The following is a 27,893-nucleotide window of genomic DNA, read 5'->3' on the forward strand; positions in this document are numbered from 1 at the left end:
ACAGAGGGAAAACAAAGCACAACATCAGCCGAGGCTTCGGGCAACTCATTCCTCTGAAATAATTAGCCGACATATAAAGAGGTTTTATTTTCAGACTTTTCTGTGTTGGTTTTCCATAGTTGAGAAGAAGCTTGTTTCAAGTAAAAATTAAGTCTTTTTTTTTTACTTTTATTCTTCCCTTTTCACTTATGAAGACGACTGCCATGAATGTAAATGAGAGTGAATGTGTCAGAGGTCTGCTCACAAGAGCACTGGATAAATCCTAGTCATAGATAGAGTCAAAGTCGTCATTAGTTTGTCTGATGTTACAATCAGTATCAGCAGCTAATTATGACTGATAACAAAAAATTAATTAGGATTTGGTTACTGTCAGATCCCTGTTAATGTCTTGAAACTGCACAAAGGTGCACATACCTGTGGGGGCGGGGCTTCAAGGAGAGACGTTGTTTTCATACCATAGACTAAATAAAAATGGACGTAGTATCCGTGATGTCACCCATAGGTTTCTGAAGAGTGGTTTTGAAGCTCAGAGTGGGTCGCTCCATCCTTGCCATCTTGCTAGTACCTGACTCTGCTGAACGCCCTGTTAATACAAAAATGGGCAAAGAGTAAGGGTGTGTGTTGAGCCGAGATTTCTGTGCATGCCGACCTGTGGCAGGCATACGTTCATCCACCTGTAACTCAAAGCGGCCACGCCCTCAATTTTCCATAACTTTAAGCCTTAATAAAATGTAAACAGGTGAAATATATAAAAATCCACCCCCCGCACAGTTGTCTGAGGGAGGAAATTAGGTATAGAGACCAAAACTTTTATTGTGTGTTTCTGTAAACATGTTTATTTCTGCTTTTAAGTTGGACATTTTAACATGGGAGTCCAGGGGGATTGACTCACTGTTGGAGCCAACCTCAGGTGGCCAGTCGAAGAAATGCAATTTTTGGCTTCATTTTTCAGCCTCAGAGGTTGCCGCTTGGTTCATACAGAATAAAATACAAATATTATTGTGTGTGTAAATGAATGCTGCCATATATTTTGATATTCTTGATTGATTGACTTTATTGTCCACCTCAGTGGAAATTTGGTTTTGCCTTCTCCCAAAGAAAGTACAATAAAAAATACATACAATTCACATATCAGTAATTAATACCAGAAGTGAATCTTAGAAAATAACAAAACAGGTTATTGAATTTATAAAATGATTAGACTTTTAAAACGATAAACTGTTTTCCACTGTCATACATCACAAACCACCTGTTACACAGTTTGTCAGTTCAGCCTCTGACTGAAACAAGCAACATTAGCTGCAGGCTCTTTAAGGCCCTCCTCCCTAAAAGTCCACTGTCTTCTGATTGGCTGAGCTGCATCACCCAGCACCACCTTATCCTCTCACTGGTGTGGAGGTTCTGAAAGCAAACTGCAAAACTAAGTAAGATAAATAATTGGAAATGTCAGGAATGTCTGACATCAGCTCGACGTAGAAAGAAAGGTAGAAACGTGGTGTTCAGAGCTTCTCTCTCACAGGGACTTTGCTTTTACATATGTTTACCTCATTATTTAAAACTTTTGCCATGTTTTATATGAACATCTGACATTTTAACTATATAAATATATATATATAAGCCGTTTTCAGTGAGCTAGAAGGAAGTTTGGCTACTCTGGTTACTACCTACCTGTCATTTTCAGGTTGTTACACTAATATTGTTAACAAATAAACAAGATTTTACACACCTTAAATTTTTAAATAGAGACATTTTATTAAACTGCAGAGTATATTTAATATTTTAGTTAGACATCTCCATTTTTTCTTTAAAATGCTCCTTTGCTGTTTATGCTATAATTACTTTTTGTCCTGTTGAATTTATGACATTTATACATTTCCACAGAAGATGTTCCCTCAGTTCAACAACAGAGACATGTCCTGCTCACCAATTCCCATTAAAAGCCTTCCAGTGGCTCAGAGAGGATAATCCCTTTATTTCCTGGTACTATTTGGTTTAAAACATTTACAGGAAGTATTACATTTTATTCATGGCATCGAAAAAAAAAAGCCAAATAGAAGCTATTTGAATTAACATGATTGAAAACAGGATTCTGGCTGTTATTTCAATACTGACTTTAATTTGAGAATTTACATGTTTACATTCCGTTGCTCTCTCTTGCCCAAAGAAAATCCTGTTCTCAGACTTAGACTTTTGAAGTGTCTGTACAAAATCTAAAATGAGAAGTGAACCCAGGGAAAAAAAAGTGAGTGAACTTGCTCTAAGCAGTCTATCTTCCTTTCCAAGTTATTTTTCCCTGATTTGTTGTTATGTTGTTGCTATTAGTTAATCCCCCTTTTATCTCTTTTCAGTTTTCATCTCGTTCAGCCTCTCATCCTCCTCCTCTCAGTGCAGTATATTTAATTTGAACCATTGAATTAGCCCATGATGAGGTCGTGTCTGCCTATTTTAAGATATCAGCCCTCTTAGCTGCCTTCTTACATAGAGCTGAATCAGACCCTCATAAGATAGCCTTGTTTAGATGGACTGAAGGTCTTTCTCCCCCTCCTCCTCCACCGTCGTCTTCGTCGAGTCTTTCTGGTGTTTGCGTGAATATCTGCGTACAAGATGAGACAAGATGACAATTTAATGATGCCTGTGGGGACAGTGATTTATTGCAGCAACAGAAAATAGATTCAGAAAAATGGAATATAAATTAAAAAGCAGAGCTGATGGGATGGATTTTTCTAAACAACACAAGTGAGAGTTAGAGATGTAGAACTTTTTCAGTACAAATGGAAAAGATGACATGTACTGGATCTTTATGCCTGTGTGTGTGTGTGTGTGTGTGTGTGTGTGTGTGTGTGTGTGTGTGTGTGTGTCAAGATGCCACAACACGCTCTCATCTTTTCATTCAGTGGAAGATGAGCTGCTGATGGATAGAAACATGCTACAGTTATGAAAATAGAATTCATGTCCATTGAACACAGGGCTAGGGTTAGCTTTCACTACTCATTACTTAATGGAAGGTGAACATAGAGATTCATGCTTATATTTGAAGTTAATGCTGTAAACATGATGCCAGCTACATCAATACATTTATATTAATATGTATAAACAACTTTACCCTTAAAGCTCCATATTTCACACTTTTCCCGTGTTTTATTTGAAGTGTTTATCCATAAGAAGAGATATTTGTGGTTTTAAGAACCAAAAACCATCTCAATGGAGCTCTAGTAACAACAGGTCAGTGAGCGAATCAGAAGAGAGGAGGATCTGAGCCTCTCATCTGATTGGCCTGCAAGGTTTGGATGGCTGGTCCGGGTATGTGGGGCTTGGGGCCGTGCTGAGGGGGCGGTGACTGCTTTGTTGTGACATCACAAAGTTCCAGAAGTCCTGACGGCTGGTTTTAAGGTTCCCTTCTGAATACAGGCTGTGTGCATTTCTCTGTGGACTGAGTGCTTTGATACTTTCACAGTATTAATATAGAACCTAGACCTGCTTTATAATCAAACTACACGTGGATCTACCTTTGTACTATATGGGAATATTGAAACATCCTCAAACCTCCCACATAAGCTTATAAATGTACCAAACATTTCACTAGTGTAACATGCAGTCAGGAAATACTTTTGATTTTCCAAAGAAAAGTCACCAGAATCATGCACATCTGTCCAAAACATCATCACAACACATGCGGTAGTTACTGATCCAGTTCACTGTGGACCAGAAGTGTTGGAACAACAGGATGAGGGACAGTATCTGTCTTACAGCTGTGTTTCTCATGTGGCTGGGAACTTAAAGGATAGGCTCACAGTTTTTCAGCATTATCTTCAGACAATATTTAGGCGTCCATATGAACCCTGAAACAGGTTTCATTTACTCTAATCATTTCCTCTGTTCACACGGACTATGAAACCATTCCTTCCCAAAGCAGTTTTAATATAAGTGATGGGGACAAAATCTATGGTTCTCGTTCCGAGCAAAAATGTGTTCAGAAGTTTATTTGAAGCTGATATGATCTTCCAGTTGTCTGAGTGAATCATATCAAGTTGATCTCTTCCTTATTTAAGTGCAAAATCCTGTCTTTGTGTTACTGTCCTTCCACTGCAGCTCAACAAGGACATGCTAAAACCTTTTTCAGTAATCCTATGGCACATATTGTTTTAAGACACAAACACACAAAGATGGACATAAATCACATCAGTTTTTAGCCTTACACACACACACACACACACACACACGCACGCTCCTATATACATGCGTAGATACACAGAAAAATATTCTCATACACATGCCCACGCAGACTTGACAGAAACATACTGTCCTTGTCACCTTGGCAACTGTCATGAGTTGGGAGATGTAGTGAACATCTTCCTGGTCGTCTCTCTTACTGATACTGCCTCTCCTGTTCTCTTCAGCTTATAGCTGCCTGTGCAAATCGATAGCTTCATCAAGCCTCGTGGCTTGTTTTGATTAACTGTGGGAGTGTGTTTGTGTTCAGCAAGGCAAGCTTAGTTTCACCAAGTGTGTGTGTGTGTGTGTGTGTTTTTGTTTTTGGGGGTTGGGGGGTAATGCAGGCTTTATTTATTCCCATACAGCAGATAAAAGCAGAGTGGAGATAAGATGTGGCTCTGCTCTCTGGATCCCCACAGGCCTCTGCTTTGGTCTTGCCACTGTTTACTCCAACAGAAAACACTGTTAAAGCAGAGGCAGTACACATGTACACACACACACACACACACACACACACTCACACACACACACACAACCTCCTAGGAGATGTTGTGGGTTTGATAATGGGGCTACGTTTTGGTTTAGGCTGTTTTCCCACTTCAGGATACTGAAGGCCATATGGAGGGAAGTTTTTATTCCCCAGTCGTTTAGGCGAAAGATTTTTTATTGTGAGTTTGTTTTCACTCAGCAGAAGTCGACCGAATTGTGGATCCATTTTGTGAAACATATCAGTGACAAAGCTGCACACAGCACATGAGCTCTGCAAACATGGAGAACAGTTGATCTTACTTTTGTCCTGATATCACATATAACACCATAGAAACCAGTCACATCTGGGTGTGTAGCGTGTTGGATAACTGGGTTCACAACTTTTTCATTTTCAAATTAAGTGTTAATTATTATGCCTCCGCAAGCATATTGTTTACAGGTTGGCCCTTCGTAAATATGTTCGTCCGTCATGTTCTTCACGGCCTTGATGGAACTTCTTCAATTTTAGAAAAAATATTCACTTGGACTCAAGGATTCACAGATTTAGATTTTCGTGGTCAAAGGTCAATGTCAGTGGGACCTCACAAAACACTTTTTAGCCATTAGCTAGACTTAACACAGCAGTTACGACAAAATCTCACACAAATGGTTCATATTTTATGTGACTCTGGATTAACAAGGATGTAATCTGAAACCAGTCTGAGTGGCGGAGGCAGACAACCAGGAGGAGGTGATTCTAGTGTTTCTCAATGAAATGAAAAGGTTTTTAGTTTGTAAAATGTTAAGGTCTTTGCTTTTCCTTTAACCCAAAGATATTAAGTTTACATAGACTGATAGACAACAGAGAAAAGAAGAAAGAAACCCCTCATACACACAAACACACACACGTGCCAAACACACACACACACATATATATATATATATATAAAAAATAGCTGTATTTAAGTAGTTTACTGACTTAAATTTCACAGTATCCCATGTTAGGTATTCAGACTGTGGATCGAGGTCACATTTCTGGACTGCACACGGGTTTGATACCAGTATTCAGAGAGATCAGACTCTCAGAGAAGACAGCCAGAAGAACCTCTCCCATTGGCCCAGGCGTCAAAGTGCCGTTCGTTTTAATCTGACAGTTTGGATTTTAATGACTAGTTCCTGTTTTGAGAGGTTTAGTGGGTAGTTTCTTTGTCTGTGTGTTTTCTGTTGTTTTCTCTCATAGTCCTTTGAAAAAAGTAACTCCACTGTGGTCTGGTGATGGATGTTTGCTCCAAGGACGTTCCTCTCAGTCATTAGCACAAACACACACACAAAGACACAAACACGCACACACACTTTACCTCTTGCTTGCTGTTTATTTTTCATCAGCTGGTGTCTGTTTCTCTGCCCTCACTCTCTATCAGATTAGTTTTCAGCTTCCAGGACATACGTTTCACTTTTATGCTTTCTTCTGTCTGACTGAAAATGGTGTCTGTGACTGGAATATCCATGTTGGTCAAAGTGTGTCTGTGTGTGTGTTTCTGTTTGTTAACAATGAATAGATAAAAAAAAAAAAAAAAAAAGCCATCTTTCTTTCTGTCTGCACAACACCTCTTCCTGTCTGCCTACACTTGTTCTTTCTCTCCATCCAATTCTTTCCATTTTCTGTCCCTTCTTTCCAGGTAATTGAATCTCAGAATGAGCACAAGTGCAAACAGCAGGACACACATTTTACGCACGCACGCACGCACGCACGCACGCACGCACGCACGCACGCACGCACGCACAGACACACACAGACACACACACACACACACACACACACACACACACACACACACACACACACACACACACACACACTTATTTACAGAGGACTCACTTCTTATTGATCTCGCACACAAATTCTGTCCTTCAGTCCAGACTCACTCAGACAGCTCTCAGTGGTTAGTGTTTTATTTATTGGACTGTATAGGACAGACACACACACACACACACACACACACAAACACACTCACTTCTCCCTGCCTGTCTTTGATAAGCAGATCAGGCTGTGTGGTTGAGCCAGTGATTGACAGGTGGACTGATTGCGTGCAGGGATTGATTAATGAAGTCTAGTGAGGCGGAACTTCCTCCTGTCAATCAAAACAGGAAGTTGAACATGTCTGTTCTTATTATAGAGGATTTCATTGGCTTTTGCCACGTGTCAGAGTGTGCCTGTGAATATGTGTGTGTGTGTGTTTATTTTTCTCGCTCTTAACAGCCCAACAAATAAGACCATGAACTGAGCTAATGGGAAATGAAAGATTTAATTTGCATGACATCCAGAAGAGTGTGACCGCTCTCGGAGTGAGTGTGTGTTCTCCTCCTCTGCAGTGAGAAGGAGTTTGAGTTGAATTTATGTCGGAACCATGTTTGAGTCAATTTGAAGTCAGGAAATTTCATGTGTAGAAGACCAACAATGTAAAGACAATGTACAGTCCACCCTTAGACTACAACAATACCTGTTGATGAACTTGATATATATAATGAGTCTGATGTAATTATTGTACGAACACATTTGTTTTTAAGTGCCAGTTGATTCAGTCAGGAATCCTGTGGTCCAGAGTCCAGTCCTCTGTGGTCCAGAGTAGGGCTGGGTGATAAAACGATAATTATAGCAAAATAACTTTTCCTTGATAGAAACATAAGACATGGTCGATACCACGTCGATAGAGCTCATTCATCCATGTTTTGACAGACAGCACGAGCAGCCAATGATAATGAGAATAGCGCTGCATCGAACCAATCGTGTGGCTGGTTGATGCACACAGCACAGAGTGTTGGATTAGCAGCTGGCGCCGGCACATGTGCTCATGTTTGCTACTGCAGCCGTGCCCACCAGTACGTCAATAGTGGGAGAGAGATAAAAGAGAAAATGACGGCAGAAAAGCGAGCAACAGCGTTACCGAAGAAGACCCCCCAACGGACACAGCCCAATGCTCAAAGGATGAGGATATCATTGAAAAGAAGAGTCATAGGAATTCAGTAGTGTGGAGATACTCTGGCTACTTAAAGTCCGATAAGAAGCAGAGCAGCGTGCACTGCAAACTGTCGAAAGCATGTTCCACTTGGGCGTAAAAAGGAACGTTTAAGCTTGACAGAAATAGTGATTCGCTTTACTAAAATGTCTTTTTACTTGGAATCAGACTGTTCCTCTTGAATATATCTCATGGTGCTGCGATGATGTTGCTCTGACAGCTGTGGTAATGTTTTCTGAACTTTTCTGAACAAGTTCTTCCTTTTACTCTCGTGATGTGTTTTTGAGGGGGAACTAGCTCACCAGTTTAGTTGAACAGGGAGTTCTGTATGGCAGTTTAGTGTTGTTGATTATAGCTAATGAAACCTCTAAAGAAAACTATGAGAGATTTAGTATAGGACTATGAGAGTGTTGGCACATGAATGTGTTCTTTTAGTTTATAGTCTTAATCTCAGTCTGACTTTAGGTGTGATTCCACATTCTTCTCATTTTCAGCTGTTGTTTGGGATTTATGTGCATATTTTTCCACATATAACAAGGGACTTAAAGATAGAACTCAACCACAAGAGTGTGTGTGTGTGTGTGTCGTTCTTGCACCCTGGGAGCTCTGGTTAATGATGTTTTGAGCACAGTGTGGTTTTTCTCATTTGCACTTTGAGACAAGTGTGCGTGCATGTTTGGTTTCGTACATGGAGAGCAGTGTGTGACAAGCTCACCACATGAGGTAGTGGTGGTGACCACACACACACACACACACACAGAGCTTGATCTCCCACAGAAACTGGTTATCTGTGGCTGTCTCTGTCACAGAAACAAGTGTGGAAGCGTTTGTGTGAAGTTGAGGTTATTAATAGCCGCATTGTTTTTGTTAATTTATTTTTTGAGATTCACTGGAGGCTGACCATTCTATAGTTTGCGCTTTCTTTCTTTTTAGTATTGTGATGGACTGTGATCATTTTAGGATTTTAGTTTATTACTGTATTGTCTGTCTAAATCTACAGATTAGTTTATTGATTCATTCTTTCTCAACTATAAAATGTCATAAAATGGTAGAAAAATTATCCATCAAAGGTTCCAAGAATCCACAGACATGTCTTCCTTGGTTGGTTTGTTGAAGTTAGAAGCCAAAACAACAATGATTTAATTTATTATTGTGATCGACTAAGCAAACCTGCAAAAAAATACATTTGAGAAGCTGGAACCAGTGAGTTTTGGACATTTGTGCTTAAACATGATTTAAATGGTTCCTTAAATCATCACCAATTCATGTTCTCAGCTACATGTGGTCTCATAGTTTTTAGTACTTCCCAATTGAAAAATTCTTGTTCAACATAAAAAGATGGAGACATATGGAGTGAAACATATCAAATAGAAAAGTGGCAAAGTGTACTTTAGACTTCGCTGGAGTTTTGCCTTAGACTCGTGAAAGTTCAGTGTCAACCGTGATGATGATGTCATCGGTGACATCAAACTTTGTAAACAGAACCCACCCCCACCCCCATCAGGCTACTGACAGCCACTGTTTGAATTAGTAATTGTAATAGAAGCTACAGTGTGTTTGAAGGTGTTGTAATAACATTTGTGCTTTTCATAGAATATGTGTAACCGTGAATTAATTAGATTTGATACTTTGCACAAGGATGTTTACTTGTGTGTATGAACACATGTAAACATGGTTGTGTTAATCTACTGTCTGTGTGCATCCCAGCACATGTCTGATGAGCTGAAACACACACAGGAAGTGTAGCAGGGGGATTATTGACAGCTCGGTGGCTTATTTGTAAAACCTGCTTTACTTAGTTTTATTAGCTCTGCCTCAAGCTTTTTGTCTTGTAAGCACACACACACATACATACATACACATGCACATGCACACACACAAATGAATAGTTGTTAATTAGGAGAGTGAGCTATTGCCTCTCTAATGGAGTGAGGCAGGGACGTTTTGCATTGCAGTGATGTATGGTTTTAGGTCGGAGCCGACCCTCTAGTCTCCTCTGGTCCAAAACCTAATGTCCAGCATCAATCACGCTAACAGGGTTACAGCACGCACAACACTCTCTGGCTCTCTGCAGCTTCTGTTTCCTCCTGCTGCCCTCCTCTTTGTCTCTCTCTTGCTTTCTTTTGTCCTCCTCTCTGAACCCTGCCTTTCATCTACTGTACCCTCTGTTCAACCAGGAGCCGTCCACTTGTCACACTGCTGCAGTCGTGGACTGTAACAAGTCACTCAGAGCCGTAACTGCTGCCCTGGCCTCCATGTCCAGCCACAGATCTGGGCTCAGTCAGATTCAGCAGATATGTGATCTCTATCGACCCCATCAGGGGAAGAAGATCTCATTACTCCCTCTTTCTCCCTGTATTCCTTCGTCTCCTCCTCTGTCTCACTCCCTCTCTTCCCTCTCTGTATATTCAGATTCTTTTTCTCTCTGTGCATTATGTTGCCAGTCATCCATCACACTGCAAATGTATTGATCTGCACTGCAGGCTTTAATTATGAAAAGAGACGCCTGCCTGCTCCTCAGAGGCCTTGTGTGAATACGAGTATCTGACGTGTGTTTCTTTGAGTGTGCGTTTCTTTTACCGCAGCCTTAGAAATATCCATAAAGTTTAATGAGCAAACAGACAAAGTTTTAGCTTCTCAGATTGCAGTTTTCTTTCTGTCATATCTATCAATGAATTGAATATCTTTAGATTTAAAACTATTCTATACTGTATAACTTAAAACTCTCAGAGCATTTGTCACTATTTTTTTGACATTAATATCAACCAAATGATGAATCAGGTAATGGAGAAAAAACAAAAATGCAGCACAATGTAATTATAGATAGATAGATAGATATTCATTGATACATTTAAACCTTTATTTGTACAGGGTAGGCCATTGAGAGCAAGCTGTCTTCTCAAGGAAGTCCTGAAACAAAATATGCAATAAACTAGATTAAAACACACATTCACACTACCATGGGTCAGCTAACAGATTTAAAAACATTAAAAGGGATTAACATCTAATTTAAATCTTTAATTTTACAATGACATAAGACAAGTAAAAGCTGCTAATCCTCTCAGTTCTATGCAGTGAGGTTTACAGATTTTAAGTAGTATCAAGAGCACTTTTATTGGGTTAGTACTAAAAATATGCTCATACAGCAGCAGAAAAAAATCCCATAATAACCACGATAAAATGTAAGGTTCGATTTGTTCTGCATTTGGGTCGAACTTGTGATAATATTTTTGGCCATATCGTCCAGCTCAGCCCACCAGGTGTTAATGTAAAGACCTGTGATTATCCTGATAAAATATCCAGATACAGACTGCAGAGCTTCACACCAGGTAGAAATAAGGTCACTGAGTCCAGCTCCAGGCCTTTGTTCCTTTGTGTCACATTTCTCTGCGCCATAGAACTCATCCTGTGGGAGATTTCAGAGACGACTCTCTCCCAGCTTGTTTTGATGTCTCACTGTGAGCTAATGCTTTCTGCCTCAACTCACTCACACAGCAGAACATCTGACAGTGTCCTGAAGTAGTCATTTAAATGCCACTTGGAGGACACTTAGAAGGTAAAGTATTCATCTCCTAAAGCTGTGAGTCTTATAAAGTGATGGGTTGCCTGAAACAGAGGAGGCATTAAGGACAAAGGGACATTTTTCTGTCTTAACTCAAATAAACTACATCTCAGACTGCTGCATCTGCAACGTGAGGTGAAGTTGCTTAACATTACAGCATCTATACCAGACGAAGGAGCCTGCAAGTCTGGAGTCTCGAAAGTTTCTTAAAAATAAAACTAACACAAAAATATGTTGTAACCTGAAACCAGTCAGACATTTTTGACAAATTTGAAGAGCTGCAAGAAAAAACTGGTTCTGCTGGCTGGTCTGTTTGGGATTGCTTAGAGTGCACTGGGAACTTTACCAACACATTTCATCAGCTCAATGAACGCGTTCCATCGAAGAGAACTGTGTTGTTACTCTGCCTGAACCTTAGCGCTATCTTCTTTTTGCCCAGTACCACTGTGCTAATGTTATGTGGTGACTGTAGCTTGTTCAGTGTCTTTGCTTGGTTTCCCTGGAGGATTCCCTTCAGCATCGATCCCTCCTTCTCCCAGTAAATAACGACCTGCACTATATATGGATCAGTTCCCAACATCCTAGGACATCCCACTTTACTCCCTCGGATAGATGGTGACTTAACAGAAATGTATTAAAATGGAAATCTTTGAGATTGCCACTATTACAATAGATCACAATATTTTATTTTTATTTTAACTTACTATTTATACTTCATAAAATAACTTAAGCTTAATGTTTCTTCCCTACTACTACGGTAAGAGGGCAACTCTGCTTTCAGTACAGTTTTAATACTCATTTCTGTAAATACCAGGAAGTATTCAGGTTTGATACCAAGCCTCACTTACAACTTAGCAAGCCTTGTCTTGCTGTAGCAGCAGCAGCAGCACACAGGTGATAAAAACACATTAACAGCAGGATGAGACATGTAAGCACAGGTACAGATTCCTGTGTGGGTTTAGGGCAAATGTGTTTTTACACACTCCCTGAAGTCTGTGGTGATAAAATCTGTGTTTTGGAGCGTAGAGCTCATCGTTCGGTGTGAGATGAGAGGTGACGGAGTCCCCACTGATCAGCTCTGCTCTGCAGCAGATGAGATGAGTGTGAGGTGAAGTGAGTGTTAGGCTGTGTTTGCGGGTTCAAATGTTCGTACGATGTAGGAAATCAGAACAGTTCAATCGCAGAGCAGCAGAGAGGATGAAGATCGCAGACTGACTGTGGATCAGGACCAAAACTTTGCAGAAATCAAAGCAAAGTTAGTTTTGTATCAGTTATTCAGTTTTTAAAAAAAAATTTTTATCATGTTTGTCATGTTTATTCTAAATGTGCACAGCTATGCATTTTTAATCAGTTGAATAACAAAATTAAAAGGGCTAGCTTAAAAAGCTATCTAAGCCATTATAAATCACAGTTTTCATTGAGTTCAAACTGTTAGTTATTACAATAGAAAACCTTGAAATGCCTGCCACAACAAACTACCAGGTTTAGTCACAGTTAAAATGTTCCTCTGCCTGTTGTTAAAGGATGCTCTCCAACGGTCTTTGTTCCTCTGTGGATGCTGTTTGTTGGCTTCCATTTGTTCCTCACAGTCATCTGTTTCCCTCTCTCACTTCACTCCTAATAGTATTTGCCAGAACCTTTCACTGGATTCACAAGCAAAAATGTTTAAAAGGAGGGTGAAAAATGTAAACCACAAGCTCCCAAACAAATCTGTGCTTTGGCAGCTGGATGGCAAACACCATTAATTCTCCCATTAGAGTTTGATTAAAGCCAAAGCCATTTCTAAAAGACTTTTAATGAAACTGGATTCTCATCAGAGAGCTTCAGCAACAAAGAGAAATAATGATAAAATCCTTTGGCAGCAGCAGGAAAACAGCAGCCAAGAGTTTTGATTTTGAGAAAGTTCAAAATAACAACGGCGAAGAACAGCATCACCTCAATGGCTGCCTGAATACAACCAGATGGGTTTGTCTTCCTCCCACGCTTCGATCTCTCACAAACAGAATAGTTTCTCAACACATTTTCCATGATCGCGCTAAGAGAACGAGCTGAGAGGAAGAACACAAGTACAGTGCAGGGGCGTTGTTATTGAGCGTTAAGTAGATAGTCCACATTGTGCTTTCCTTAAACCCTCTGACGGAAAGGGATCGATTGAACCACATCAATACAAAACTCTCCTTTAAGCTGTTATTGGTAGCTGCTGAGTCCTCATTTGTTTCCTCAGTGATCCACAGAAAACTCAAGTCTCTGGAAAATCACCTTTAAAGAAGAACCTTACACTGGACTCTGACAGCAGCGCCACACCATTGATTTTTGGTAATGGAGTCTCAGGGCAGTTAATCATATATTTGACCATATCCACAGGAAATGCTAGATTCTGATTGGCCGGCTGTGTATTACTTTCTGGGAACAATATTATTCTGAGTTTGATCATTTAAGAGCATAAAAGACCAAAAAGAAGTGAGGATTGTTTGACAATTAATCAAAATTGACGTGGTAAGATGTTGAATTTTGCTGCCTGTGCTGGTTCATCTAATCAAGTGCAATCAGAGGCTTTTGTTTTAACACAATGTCACACAGCACTCTCTGCTTTCCACGTATACACACCTGGCAACCACTCCTCTAACTGACCACACAGGTCGTTTTTTCTCTGATACAACCCATAGGAATATATCCTAAAATAGTGCCCCTACGGCAACAGACGTAACAGACCATGGTTGTCATGGATACAATAATAACAATGTGGTTAACTTTATGGAACGGTCATGGATAAAAAAAGAAACAACATAAACAGCTACTTTCCCACGGGAATTGAACACCTCTCTCCTGTGTCATATTCATCCATCCACCACAACCTCCTCCTGACGTGGACTTTGTCTCTCTTTATATTACATCACAGCAGTTTTCCCTTTGCGCCTGTCATAATTACTGCGACCACTGGATCGCCTATCAACAAAACGTAAATATGGGTCATAACAACCTGCTGCACAGATGACTCATAGGCTCGTTCTTTTTGCAGGAGGACAGTCTCCACCTGGATGTGTCAATACTATTTTCAACACAAAGTCGAACCTGTGACATAAGTGCATTTTCAAGTTTTAGTTATATGAATAATTGATATTAATAGGGTTTCATGCTGTGGTAGCTGTGTGTTGTTTTACCACTTGGGGGCAGTATAACAGGCTGAAAACACAATATTCCGCATGTTATTGTGATGAAACTCTCAGAGCAACATGGCCCTCTCCTTAATAGGAGAGTGGTGTTTGTCTCACTCTTCTTTTAGCTCTGGTTTGGTCTCTACCGACTCCTGAAAAAATATCTGGCTCTTTAGCTGCTAGATGTTCAATTGTCCTCCTCAGATTGTCTCTACCTGTGTCTGTCTGCTGCTGAGCAGGAAGTGGACAGTGAATTTTTCAGAGCTAGTTTGACGAAAACCAGTGCTGCTGCTCCTGGAAATCAGACAGGAAGTGTGCAAAACCGGAGGCAAAAAAATCTCTAGAGCTCCAGGTTGATGGTAATTTTCTCTGGCTTCAAAATACAAAACTACTTTATCTATTATTGATTTAAAAGTAATATTAGTTCATATTAAGAAAGACGCCATATACCACCAGGATAAAGACAGATCCTAGTGCAGCAGAAACCACTTTGACTCTACATGCTTCATGCACCTCAATCACGTAAACATACAGACATTCAAACCCTGTCCTGTTCTGTTTGGGATGAGGTAATCCAGTTTTCACTGAATCACCCATCTCTGATGATGGAGAGGAAATTGAATTGTCTTTCCATCTCCCATATTCTCCCCCTCCGTCTCACCCCCCCCTCTCTTTGCCTCTTTCTAGCTGTGCTGTTTCTCAATCCTCCTCATCTCTCCTTTGTGCCGGTGAACCACAGACTATCATCCTTCAATAGAACGTGCATGTCTGTGTTTGCACTCGGTTTTTGTCTGTTTACACATTGTTAGCTGGCTTTATCTCCCATACACAGCCAGTACACACAGTCTGACAGCATGATATGTGTAAAATGTAGGTCTTCACTTCCCCAGCACAGTTTTTATTGTATGTTTATGTTAATTATGTTAAGAATTTCAGTATAGAAGAAAGAGCAAAATACACTGATTAAATGTAAGATTATTTCCACGGTGTAATTTAATTTGTGTGTGTCATCTGGGTTGTGTTTACTGCCTCCTGGGACATTTCCGTGTTCAGTGTTGATGAGGATCAGACAGCAGACTGGCATCTTCAGTCTCAACCTTCAACATGTATTTTGTCAACCTCTCTCTCTGTGTGTTTGTGTCATACAGAGTTACCAGAAACCAAGGTCACGCTCAGATGAAATGAAGTGATAGACTTTTTCCAGGTCTTTAGTTATGAATCACTCAGCTGAGACAGTGATGAGAATGAAAATCAATCACACATCGAGTTTCTCAGATTTTATGGCCGGGGCCCACTTCTCATCATAAAAGCTGGGAGACATTTTCCAGCTCTTACTGCACATAAATACAAGTTCCCTTTAAACTTGAAGAGATTTGTGTCAGTCATAGCATGAAGAACTGTAGTATCATTCATCACTGTATACTGCAGCTGTGTTCATCCTCAGCTCTCTGATTGTTTCACTATGGTTTAGAACAAACTGCAGGTCTCTCTGCTCAGTTCTCTCTCCTGTGTTTTCGCCCCGACTCCAAAATAAAGCACAGTGTTTGTGCTGAGGAAGGAAAGAGGACAGGGTGTGTGTCTGCAGCAGCAGCAGCTCACTGTCAGACAGGCTGCATTGTTTGTTGTTGCCACTGAAAAGTCTCCAGTGTGACCCGACTGAACGGACGAAAAAAACACAACACAACAGAGACGTGCATTGACCAGAGCTTGAACACAAATTGAACACAGTTGCCAGCAAGGTTTTGAACTGAATTTGAACCCTGCATCGGCACGCACACACACACACACAGACAAACATGCACACACACGCGCATTTCACACATCACCAGTGTGGACTTTTTGACTCACCAGTTAAACACCAAATCCAAGAGAGAAAAGATTTGACTTGGGCAACAGCTGATAAAGCAGGCTTCAGCAACTCTGAGTTTTGTGTGTGTGTGTGTGTGTGTGTGTGTGTGTGGGGGGGGGGGGGGGGGGGGGGGGGGGGGGGTGTTTGAGTTTCTATATGGTTAACAGCTTGCCTTCCCAATCATCGTTTTTCCCTCTGATAGTAGAAATAGGGGAGTCCTCATCTGGGGGACCGGACTCTGACTCCTCTGCTCTCTGTGATAAGGCCCCACTTTACTCCTCCAGTGCTGCTGAGCTGCCTCTCTGAAAAGCCTGTCAGTGGCTGGACACAGAATACATACTGAATCAGTGTGTTTACATTGCATGCAAGTTACCAGGTCACCCTGATTTATAAAATGCCATGTGCACAATAAACCATGTTTCAGCAACTGGAACAAGATTAGAGAAACCTAATTTCCCCAGTGAGATTTTACCAGGGGAAATCCAGTCGCTTGTAGACGCATGATTTACTAATCTGCTTCTGCACATGCCCATGACATAGGTTTTAAACAGGTAATGTTGTGAAAGATCGTAACCCACCCTAAACAGGAAGCTACAGCAGAGCAATAAAAGGTTTCCCTAGTTGAGGAAAAAATTTTGCAACAATTTGCAGCAGTGAAAGAGATTTTACTCTACATTAAGGGTGTCTCCCAGTCGCAGCACACTTCCTGTGATGCCTTTATTTTCTTCATTTATCACCACAAACTCTTTATGTGCGACGGTTTAACTGACTTTAAATGATTCCTTAAGTATTAGACTAAGATAAGGTGAAAACCTTAAATAAAGGTGATGATAAGAGATTCCTTAGCCTAAGTTTATAATCTCAGAGACATGGTTTTATATAACCCTGAAACCGTATATAAAATGGAACCGTACTGGTCTGGGTACTGCGTTGTTTTGAGTCTGAGTCAAGGGCTGAGGACAGTCATCCATTTCACAGTATCAAATCATGAAAGTGAGGAGAAGTGGAGGGTGACGATAGGAAATGGGACACAGCATCAGTCTGTCCTCTATTTGTCTCTCTACCCTAGTTTTCTGTCTCCCTCTTGCCTGCCCCCCCCCCCCCCCCCCCCCCCCCTTCTCTTTCAGCTGCCCTCTCTCCCCATCACTGTGCAAAGCTCATTCAGCCTTACTCAGCGTTTTCTTATCAACCCCCCTCCACTGGGGAAAAGCTTTATGCAATGCTGTGTCCTTTTCACCACCCCCCCACCCTCTTCCTCACCCCCACCCTTCTTCTCTCTAGCTTTGATCTAGTCTGAGCTTCATCACAGTATTACAGCCTCAATCTCCACGTTACTAAAAATGAGAGCGCAGCCCTCTTTACATGGCTTTTAGCAGCAGAGTGAGAGGGTTCTGTGATAAAGTGTCTTTTCAAGGTGCAAAGCAAAAGACTAGAAAAGTGAGCAGAGGCTTGAACCTGTTTCTGATAGTTTGGAAACTGATATAAAAAAGCTGGACTTTCATTTTTGTTTTTGTTCAATGTGATTAAAATCATTTTAGGTGGAGAGATAGGAGCCATATTGTCATTTTATTTCCCTCCGGAGGTTTTGGCTGTCTCATGATTGGACAATGCGAATGATTCAGTCCACATCGATGTCCAGTGAAATGTCTTAATTCAGAAATGTACGTTTTTTTAAAAATTAGACTTTAAAGAAGTCACTGCATTTAAAAAGTCATTTGTTAGTGTTTGGTCGCCCACATCCTCCATGATCATGCACAGCCTCCTTCAGTTTCAAGCTCAGGCCGAGGGACTGGTGGTGGGGTTATATATATATATATATACAAATATATCCTGGGGCTTGACCATGGAATGGTTAAAGTAATAACTACAATCTTTAAGTCTACTCTGAAATAAATTGGAAACTAGGATCGACCGATATGGTTTTTTCAGGGGCAATACTGATCTCCACCCCATTTATATCAGTGAGAGTCGGCTAAATAACAGAAACACCTCTGTATAATGTAACACAGCTACACACACTACATCCTCCATGATGATCATACAGTTGAATCAACAACTGTCTACAACTACTTTAAGCTCTATTGGATGTTCCTGATAAACTGACAATTGAGTGTATATTAGGTGTATCCACAGGCTGCAAAGAGTTCTTAACTGACCTACTTTGTACTTTTACCTGAGAACATTTTACACAGTGATTGACTTCTACTGTAGTAAAATATCTTCTCAGTAACAGTTAGTGAGTGTTTGTGACCGTTCACCTGCTGACGTGCTGCAGTCACTGTAGTGTCTCATGCTTCTGAGTGTGCCGAATAGTTGGCAGTATAGTTGGCGGTCTGGTACCTTCACTTCCTTATTTGGGTGGCAAGCTAGGAGGCAAGTCCGCAGGTATGCTGTTGTTGTAGTGTAAGACAGATGCAAATACTTCTACACGTTGCTTCTCAGATGCTTGTTGTGATTTGCCGCTCCCCCTGAGCGGCAAATCGCGTCTTGCTCGCTGGTGTCTTCTTTTTACATAACATTACAAGCTACTTAATTTAGTCAGAGGTCAATAGGTCATGCCAAAGTAACGAACGTTAAGAATTTTAATGGAAAGTGACGCCCTATCACTGCCCGCCTGGATGATAGAGACGTGTCGTGCTGATAGAAAGCAGCAGGTCTGAGAACTGATTTCCAAGCTTTGAGATTATGTAAGGTCACAGCTCTTTCTAGTGTGTGTGTGTGTGTGTGTGTGCGTGTGTGCGTGTGTGTGTGTGTGTGTGTGTGTGTGTGTGTGAGTGTGTTAGACACACACTCTCCTGAAAATGATTCCTTCCCTCTGCTGTCATGGACGGACCTGACTAACGCAGTGTTCCCATCAAAGCTCTGTCAGTCTGTAACAAACACCGTCATGTTTAATTTATTCAGGCTCTCCTGCCATCCCGTCTGAAGAGGCTGACACACACACACACACACAAGTTCAAACACACCGTCAGCACAATACGCAGACAGAGCAACACTCAGCTTGTCAGCATAATGCAGACAAACACACACACACACACACACACACACACAAACACACACACTCTCAGCTGTCATCTCACTACACAGGCCTCATGTTTTTAATTTTCAGACGGGATCGCTGCTCAGCTCTGTCGTTCTCTCAAGCTTTCTTTAATTGACTTCTCTTCACCAACTTCTCTGCTGTTTACTTCCTGTTTGTCCATCTTTGCATCAGCTAGCTTTTGTGATTTTGTGAATGCTGCTGCTTCCATTATCACCCCAATCCTCATTTACCCGCATTGTTGGCTCTCGTCGATTGTATCCGAACACACATATGCACTGAGCTGAATTATCAGCCGGGCTGTTGTCCAGCTGCAGGACAGCTCATCACACTGATGAATGAAATAACACAAACAGGAGCTCTTTATCTCTGCTCCTTTATTACACAATGAAGACAGTGGCCCTAGTCTGGCACAGCAGCCTGTGTGTGTTTGTGTGTGTGCACATAACTGCCTGGCTCATGTTTATTTTGCTTTGTGTGTGTGTGTGTGTTTGCATGTGTGACTTGGCCATGACTCAGTGTCCTGGTTGGATGTGAGTTAGTGTGCATGTGAGAGTGTACATCTGTGTTTTGGGTCTTAGTCAATAGTCTCTAGTTAATCAACCAAACTGGATAAAAGGTGGGCTCTGTGAAAGTGTTTACAACCTTCAGTGGATGCAGCAAAATAAAAAAGCCTCTTACTGATTCCACATCTTTAAAGACTTGACCTGAGTCAACACTGTCACTAAAAACATGAATTTGTAAGAGCGAGAGGTCAAGAGTTTCACAAAAGGACTGCAGCTGCAATGTGTATTAATTACGGGTAATCTTTGCAATGTCATTTACAGCAATACAACAGTAATCTGAATTTATAAAGCACTTAACAGTGTGGGGCTGAAAATATAACAACACATTATTGTTTTTATCACTGCATTTGCATATTATTTTCTGGATTAATCATTTACTGTTTAAAATTTTAGAAAAAAACGAAAATTAACAAACTGCTCCGACAGTGAAATAGCTTCTTTTGTTCAACAAACAATTCTAAACCTTGTGATTTTCAGTTTACTATCAAATATAAGACAAAGAAACAGTTTAGAGTCTGGATCCAGGAGGATTTTTCTAGTGACTCATTCAGGCACAGATTAAAACAACAAGCTCATAAATACTCATAACAGCACATGAAATACACAATAAATTTGTAGTTTACAAGACAAAATGTGTAAACGCAGCAAAGAGTGAAGGCTCATAAAGCCACTAACACCTGCTCCAGTTTTTTTTGTGATTTTTCAGATATAATAAAAGCATAAGCTTTGATTTAGTTTAAGTCCTGATAGCTATAGAGGGCTTTTACTGTGAAGGAGCTGCAGGCAGGATTAAGTCAAATAGCACAGGCTAACCTGCAGCCTGATAACAATTTTCATTAGTGTGGCCCAACGTTTATAATAAGTCAGAAAAACAGTTGGTTGATTTTTGTGGTTTGAACTTGCAGTTTATGCAAGGACAACTTAGAATTTGACATAATTTCTTTTTTTTTTATTTCCTCCAGCATTGTAACCACATTCTCCAAAAAGTCCATTATATTTCATATTTTATCCATATGTGATAACTCTCTCATGCCTTCACAATATGTGTGTGTGTGTGTTTGTGCTCTGTGGTCAGTCTATCTGTCACAGTCACTTTGTTTCCATAGCGACACGTCAGACTGAATCTTACTCTGGAATGTGAAACGATAACATGTCAGTGTAAAAGAGTCCAGTGTGAACTCTCATATGACTGTTTGTGTGTCTCTATGTGTGTGCGCGTGTCACACTTGACCTCACAACCATTTGACCTCAGCAAACCTTCAGTCAATGCTGAAATAAATCACACTGTGTTAAGTGATGTCCCCATGAACTGAATATTTCTTGAATCTATACGTGTCCACATATTAGGCCGCCTCCATTTTGTCTGGGCAGACTATAAATGAATTCTTTATTTGCAGTTTTAGAGTAGTGCTGACCGACAAATTGTATTTTCATCGTCATTGCGATATAAACGTGGTATAAACACCTCGCAAAAGACTGACTGAAATGCAATCAATACATTTTTTTTTACCTACAAACTTCATGCAGTCACACAGAGTTTTCATGGTGAAGTGCCTGAGTCATATGAACCGGGAAAAAACTACTGTGTTTTGGTGTAGGGCTGCAGCCTCTCACACCCATAGCAGACAGCACAGGAGTGGCGGTGACCAGAGAAGAATGAACTTTGTACCGGAGCAGGCAACCACTATACTCGTAGTTATGTGAGTTTCATCACAACCTTTGTGAGTAGAAAAGCAATTAGCGTCCTCCATCACTCCACCTACTCAACAAGATTAAAACATGTAGAAAAACTACATTTTCAACTTCTCCCATCCACAGCGGTTTGTTTTACACGAGCGCTGCGCGCTAACGTTAAGCTAATAGTGAACTGTCATTAACAAGCTAAAAGGAAAACTGTAGCTTAATTTGCCACAAACCCATAAAAACGTACAACTACAGCCTGACACAGCAGCCGCCTCCTCTCAGCAGCGTTACCTGCAGCAGAGGGAGGAGGATGGAGGAGATGACCGATACTGACCTTTGTCTGTTTTCTTCATTCAGTCATGGCAATATTGAACATTGTGTCATTGCACATCGCAAATTTTCCTCATATTGTGCAGGACTACTTTAAAGTACAACTTGCAGCACAAATACATCTATTATAGAAGTAATTAGTTTTCTATTTTTACTGTCTTTGCAGTTTTGGTTTAATTTGTTATGTTGGTGCCATAGAGTTCTGCAGGAATGAGTCTTAAAACCTGGAAATAACATTTTAGCACTTGCTGTTCCCTCATCCTGAAGTCTCTGTGTTTTTTGTTAGATGACTGAAATAAGGTCTGTGGTTAAAACACAAACTCAGGACATTTTCAGGTTTTATTCTGACACAAAATACATCAGTAAATACCCCAGTCCTGATTTCTTTAAGCTTTTACGTCAGTTAAAAAAGGCCAGTTGCTAACAAGGGTCTACATGAGACTACAGAGGTTGTTGTGGACGTTAGATGTCATCACGTTGAGCATGAAAACCGATCTACTCACCAGTCCACCTTTACAGCCTTGTTGTGTTTATACAAACTGTTACTAACTTTGTAAGAGGAAAGGCTTTTGTAGAAAAGGTCAGAGCTGAATCAAACTAAAAGTTGAAGTTTAATGGTGTTGACGTCGAAGTCATGTGATCATGGTGTAGTTGGTTTATAGGCTAACATTAGCTTTTTACTTCTGCTGATTGTATTTAGGCTCGACACATCATAAAGTGGTGTTCATTAGTGAAGATTGTCCTGCTGAACAAAACCTGTCAGGATCATAAACTGTTGTTTAGTTTCTGTAATAATCCAAAACACAATGTAAAAATCCCATTGGCTGTTTGTGGAGGGAACCAGGGTGATGCTACCGTCAGGGTAGATCATGGCGGCTCTCTATTATCGTAAAGCCTTTTCTCTTAAGATTTTGGCAGTTGTTGAAGCTTTCTAACAGTATTATCCAGCTGGAAATGACCGTTCCTCAGTGTCTTCTAAAGACAAGCAGAAGGTCAGGTGATCAGCCTCTGGTTTTCACAGGGCTCAGCAAGCCTCACACTGTTTTCTAAAATAAGGTCTGAGTATTTCTTGGGTCAAAAACAAGCAGGATTGTTGGGGTTAAAGAAACAAGAGTTTTCATCTTATATATATATATAAGACTTAAAGTCGCTGTTGTCAGCAGTTCGTCATTGACTGGGACCAGCCGGGGCCACAGCTACAATTAACCTCCAATAGAGCAGAGGCTTAAAACACAGCGGGAACAGGCTTTTGCTTTAATTAGTGGAAGCAGAGAAAAACACAGCTCTCCTTCTCTTATCTCTCTCTCTCCTTCTTCATCACTTTTTGTTTCTCTCTTTCCTTCACTCTCTGCTCTCCGACTTGAATTTCACAGTATGTGTCTGTAGCTTATGGTAAGAGTAACATAATCCAGTGGTTCCTGTGTTCAGGGATGGACCAGCGTCTGAGTTCATGACCTGGATCTATGAAACTGCTGAAAGTGAGACTGTGCAGTTAAACGACAGATAAAAGTAAAGATTCTTCACAGTTACTTGCTCATTGCAAACTTAAGAGTAAAGCTTTTTATTGTCACTAAGAACTCCCAATTAAAGTTTAGGTTAAAGATTAGAGTAATGATTTTTTTTAATAATATCTGTTCTTTATATTGTTTTTGTCTAAAAACACTAAACACTCACAGAATCCAAATCCTACAAGGTTGAATGTTGGGTCTAGGTGGGTGGGGATTGGGGCAGTGACTGCTTTGTTGTGACATCACAAAGTTACAGAAGTCCTGACGGCTGGTTTTAAGGCTCAGTTTCTGAATACAGGCTGTGTGCATTTCTCTTTGGACTGAGGCTTTGATACTTTCACAGTATTAATATAGAAACTAGACCTGCTTTATAATCAAACTACACATGGACATCTACCTTTAGACTGTATGGACCTTTTAAAAAATAGAACTAGTGATATTCTATGTTTTTCTTGAACTAACAGTGAACATTTGTTTAAATCCAAAGTGTGATAGGCAGTATATTATTCCTAGATCCTACATGTTCCTTCATTGTCATTAATACACAGTTGAGTTTATTTTGACTGGATCCCACATACATGGTTCTGCAGCCTTAGATACTCACAAAATATGGATTAATCTGCTGCTGAAAATAGTCCGCAACAAATGCACTATTTTGAAACTATATGTTTGTTTTTAAAGATGTATGTCAGATCCTTCAGAGAACAACAAACCAGCTTCTAATCCGGGCCCCTTTGTGTGTTTTTTGGAACCAGAAACCAGTCAGTCGACTGCTCACACAGTCAGTCAGTAAGCTGGTGTCAGTCAGTCTCATTGTGGCTGTGTGAACATTCCTCTCTGTGGCCCCTTTGGCCTTTGCTCTCATTAACACACAGGCTCTGACCAAAAGCAAGGGGCCCCGAGCAGAGCGGGGAGGAAGGGGGGGCTTCAAACTGCCTTACAAACATTACTCAGGGTCTGGTTTCCCCTTCACAAAAGAGAGGTCAGTCGGGTTCTGTACAGACTGATCTGTCCATAGGTGTACACTATGTTGATTTCATGCTGTACAGTCACAGTATGTGCACATACATGCACCAGCAAACAGACACAGACCGGCTCCTTCTCCCCTGAAACTGTTAAAGAACTGGTGGGATTTTTCTTGGTTATTCAACCCGTCCACCCATCCTCATTAACAGTCTCTCATCTCTTTGTGACTCATCAGTACATCGCTCTGTGCGGAGCGTAGGAGGACACCAGACACTCTGCCTTCTCTTCCCTCGCTCCATCTCTGCCTCCATTTCCCTTTGTATCCGTTCCTCTCCTCCCTTTCCTTCTCTTCTGTCCCTCCATGTCTCCGTCTGTTTAATGCAGAGGAGGCTCATAAGTTATAAATAGTGTCCTGGTTTTCACTGCAAGTCGGCTGTTTTTCATCATCTCTGTCGCCCTGTCCCCATCAAGTAGGAAATTTTAATTATCTCCAAAATGATTAAAACAAAGTATTTACGAAAAAACAAAGTATTTCTGCAACTAAGATGATCAGTTAAACAAATTTAAGTTAACAATGTAGTCTGTAAAAGCAAATGGAGATAATAGAGATCCTTGTCCAAAATAATATTCAAACTTCACTTTACAAGGACAGTTTAAATAATTTAAATGGCCATTGCAGTGTTTTTGCATGTTTCAGTCCATTTTCTGCAAACCACATATACTCCAAAATGATGTGGACACCTACATATCCGCATGCTTGTATGTATTTGTGGTCCAGGACTGAAATGTCTTTCTTAGTATGGGCTCCTTAGTTCCTTCAAAGGGAAATTTTAGTGCTGCTATAGACAATGAAGAGTTGGTGTTCGTCCTTTTCTCGCCCCCCAGTCCACAAAGCCAACCCCAACCCCATCCATTATCTTTGGGATGAACTACAACCAACATCAGTTCTGGATCTTACTGATGCTCTAATGTGTCTGAACGGGAGAAAATCCCTGCACCAGCTTCAGCATCAAGCTGAAGCTGCTGCACATTAATGAACATGGTTTTGGCCACCATGTTGAATAAGAATAAAGAGGAGGCCTGTGTGTCTTTAAATTCATCGTTTTGAATAAATAATCATCCGAAGCCTCTGATCATCGCTCTCATGATTAATTCATCCAAACACAATAATAAACCATGAACCACACACTGCTGTGTGTGTGTGTGTGTGTGTGTGTGTGTGTGTGTGTGTGTGTGTGTGTGTGTGTGTGTGTGTGTGTGTGTGTGTGTGTGTGTGTGTGTGTGTGTGTGTGTGTGCGTGCGCGCGCGCTGTGAACACACCCTCTTGTTTTGATTAGTGTGAGCGAGGCTGAGGCGACGGACACACAGTGCGGGGGATTTAAGGCAGGCTGGGAGGGAGGCGGAGCACTCGGCATCCCTCCATTCATGGCGAGAAGAGTTTCTGTCTCCTGCTCGCGCCTGATTGGCCACCTCCGCAGAGAGAGAGAGAGGGAGAGCGTGTGATGAAAAAGCAGGGGAGGAGTCAGAGCATGTGAGCATACTGACACATCAGAGAGCAAAGAAAGCAACAACAGAAGAGACGGAGGGATTCGAAGAGCAGGAAAAAGGAGAAGAGGACGGAAGGAGATCTGCTCTTCTCTCAGAGGGAGGAAAACGGCATCTCCACTCGTCCTTCCTCTCTTGTTCCTCCACTCTCAGCTCCTTCCTGCAGCCTTTTGGAATAACACCAAGAGACTGAGAGATGCAGGAGGAGACGCAGAAGAGGACGGTGGAGATGAAGAGATGACGAGTGTGTGTGACAGGCTTGCGTGCTGTGTGAAGGAGCGTGTGTGTGGGAGTCCCTGAGCTCCAGCTGTCCTTAACCAGATGGAATCTGGCCCGGCTGGTTGGCATGGAGATGGATGCGAGGTGCCTCCTCGCTCAGTGGACTGCTGCTAGCAAACAAACAACCTCTTGTTCCGAGTCGGCTCTCTGTGTCGCCCGGTGAGTCCGGCAGCTCTGAGCGTGGGCGCTGTGCATTTATTGTTTTTTGGATTCCTTTTTCTCTCTTTCTTGATAAAGTTCTTGAAAGGCTTTTTTCTAAACTTGACAAGAACTGTTGTCATCACACACACAGACACATGCACCATCTGCCTGTCCTGACTAACACCCCTGTTGAAAGAAACTCTTGAAAGCCGACTCCCTGCATGTGTTTCTGCACAGATCTTGGGACCTGGTTACAGCTTGACTCTGATTAAGCCAGAGGGCCACAATCTGGAGCCCTCCTCATTTATGTTTTGCCTCCCAACAGTTCCTTTCTCCCTTCCTCCTTCCATCCCCTGAGGCCCCATTGCCATCATTAATTTCTATTGCGAGCTGCCCTTGAATAATGGAGGGGGCAGAGTCTGCTCTGGACTAGTGCCTTAAGGGTTGGAGGCAGGCAGAGAACGCAGGGCGAGAAAACAGATAAGAGCAGAGCAGCGGAGTGAGAGAGAGGCGGTGGAGGGGTGTGTCCAGTGCTTAACGGATGAATGGAAGAGGAGCCATCGGAGGCCGAGCTCAGGAACGACACCTGCACATAGGAGGGAAGAGAGGAGAAGAGGATCTTCACGTCCAGACCACACCTTCCTCCATAACGAGACGGAATAAACAAAAGAAATGAAGGAAGGGAAAACAGAGGAGTGAAACCAGAAGATTAAACCCCATCCTTTGCTTTGATTTTTTCTATCTTCTCTTATGGCTCTGAGCATTTGTTGAAACTAAATAGAGGCGGTCCGATGGAATATCCCTGAAGCCTGGGATTGTATGTTTTTATATCCACCTTAATGAGAAACTCTTTTGACACAGATTCTCTTTCACTGAACAGAGACGCCTTTGAAGTGTGTACAGGAATTCTCTTCAAAGAATCAAACCAGGTCTCCTCTGCTAGAGCCTCATTTGAAGATGTGTCAAAGAAAAACCAGGACTCGTAGAGAGGACTCCTTAAAAAGACAACACTCTTCCAAGTAGTGGATACGTCATTGGCATTTCAGCGTGTTTTCAGATGGCATGGGCGTTTGTTGACAGTTGATGGACAAAGAAAGAAGGAGTGGGCTATGATGTAACTTCCTCCACATGGTCAGACTTTTCTAGAAAGTGCCTGAACTTTGTAGCTTTGTAAACACAAACCAAAAAGCAAAATTGATCGGAGCTCACAGAGTCATGGATGACTCGAGTATTTTGAGGCGCAGAGGACTCCAGGTAAGAATCAGTTTGTTGCTCAAACACCAAAAAGTCGAGCTCAGGATTCCTTTGTGGTTCACAGGGGTCAAAGGTCAGATGCTGAGAATCTGACTGGAGGTGACTGAGAGTTAAAGGAAAGAATGTAGGCGGGAAAACACGTTCAGCTTATTTTCTTACTCAGAGATTTTTTTTTTATTCTTTATAGTGTCATTGTTCAGTTGCACACTTGAATGTTCACACTTGTTCGCCCTATCACATTTCCAGATATTCTTTCTCTCTCTCTCTCTCTCTCACTCACTCACTCACTCACTCACTCACTCTCTCTCTCTCTCTCTC

General features: G+C 41.3%; 1 protein-coding gene across 5 annotated transcripts in view; it reads left to right on the top strand.

Annotated features, from left to right (window-relative positions):
- The window catches only part of mast2 (microtubule associated serine/threonine kinase 2), a 178,642-nt gene that overhangs the window by 53,131 nt on the left and 97,618 nt on the right, over positions 1–27,893 (top strand). The window contains exon 1 of one of the 5 annotated variants that reach the window (XM_056378947.1): positions 25,906–27,575. The exons of the other annotated variants lie outside the window; for them this stretch is intronic. Within the exon in view, the coding sequence (XP_056234922.1) occupies positions 27,537–27,575 (39 nt within the window). The 5' untranslated portion in view covers positions 25,906–27,536. Of the gene's footprint in view, positions 1–25,905; positions 27,576–27,893 lie in introns of those variants that run through there. 5 annotated transcript variants of the gene reach the window in all.

This window comes from Seriola aureovittata, chromosome 6 (assembly GCF_021018895.1).
Source record: "Seriola aureovittata isolate HTS-2021-v1 ecotype China chromosome 6, ASM2101889v1, whole genome shotgun sequence".
In the NCBI taxonomy this organism is placed as follows: Eukaryota; Metazoa; Chordata; class Actinopteri; order Carangiformes; family Carangidae; genus Seriola; species Seriola aureovittata.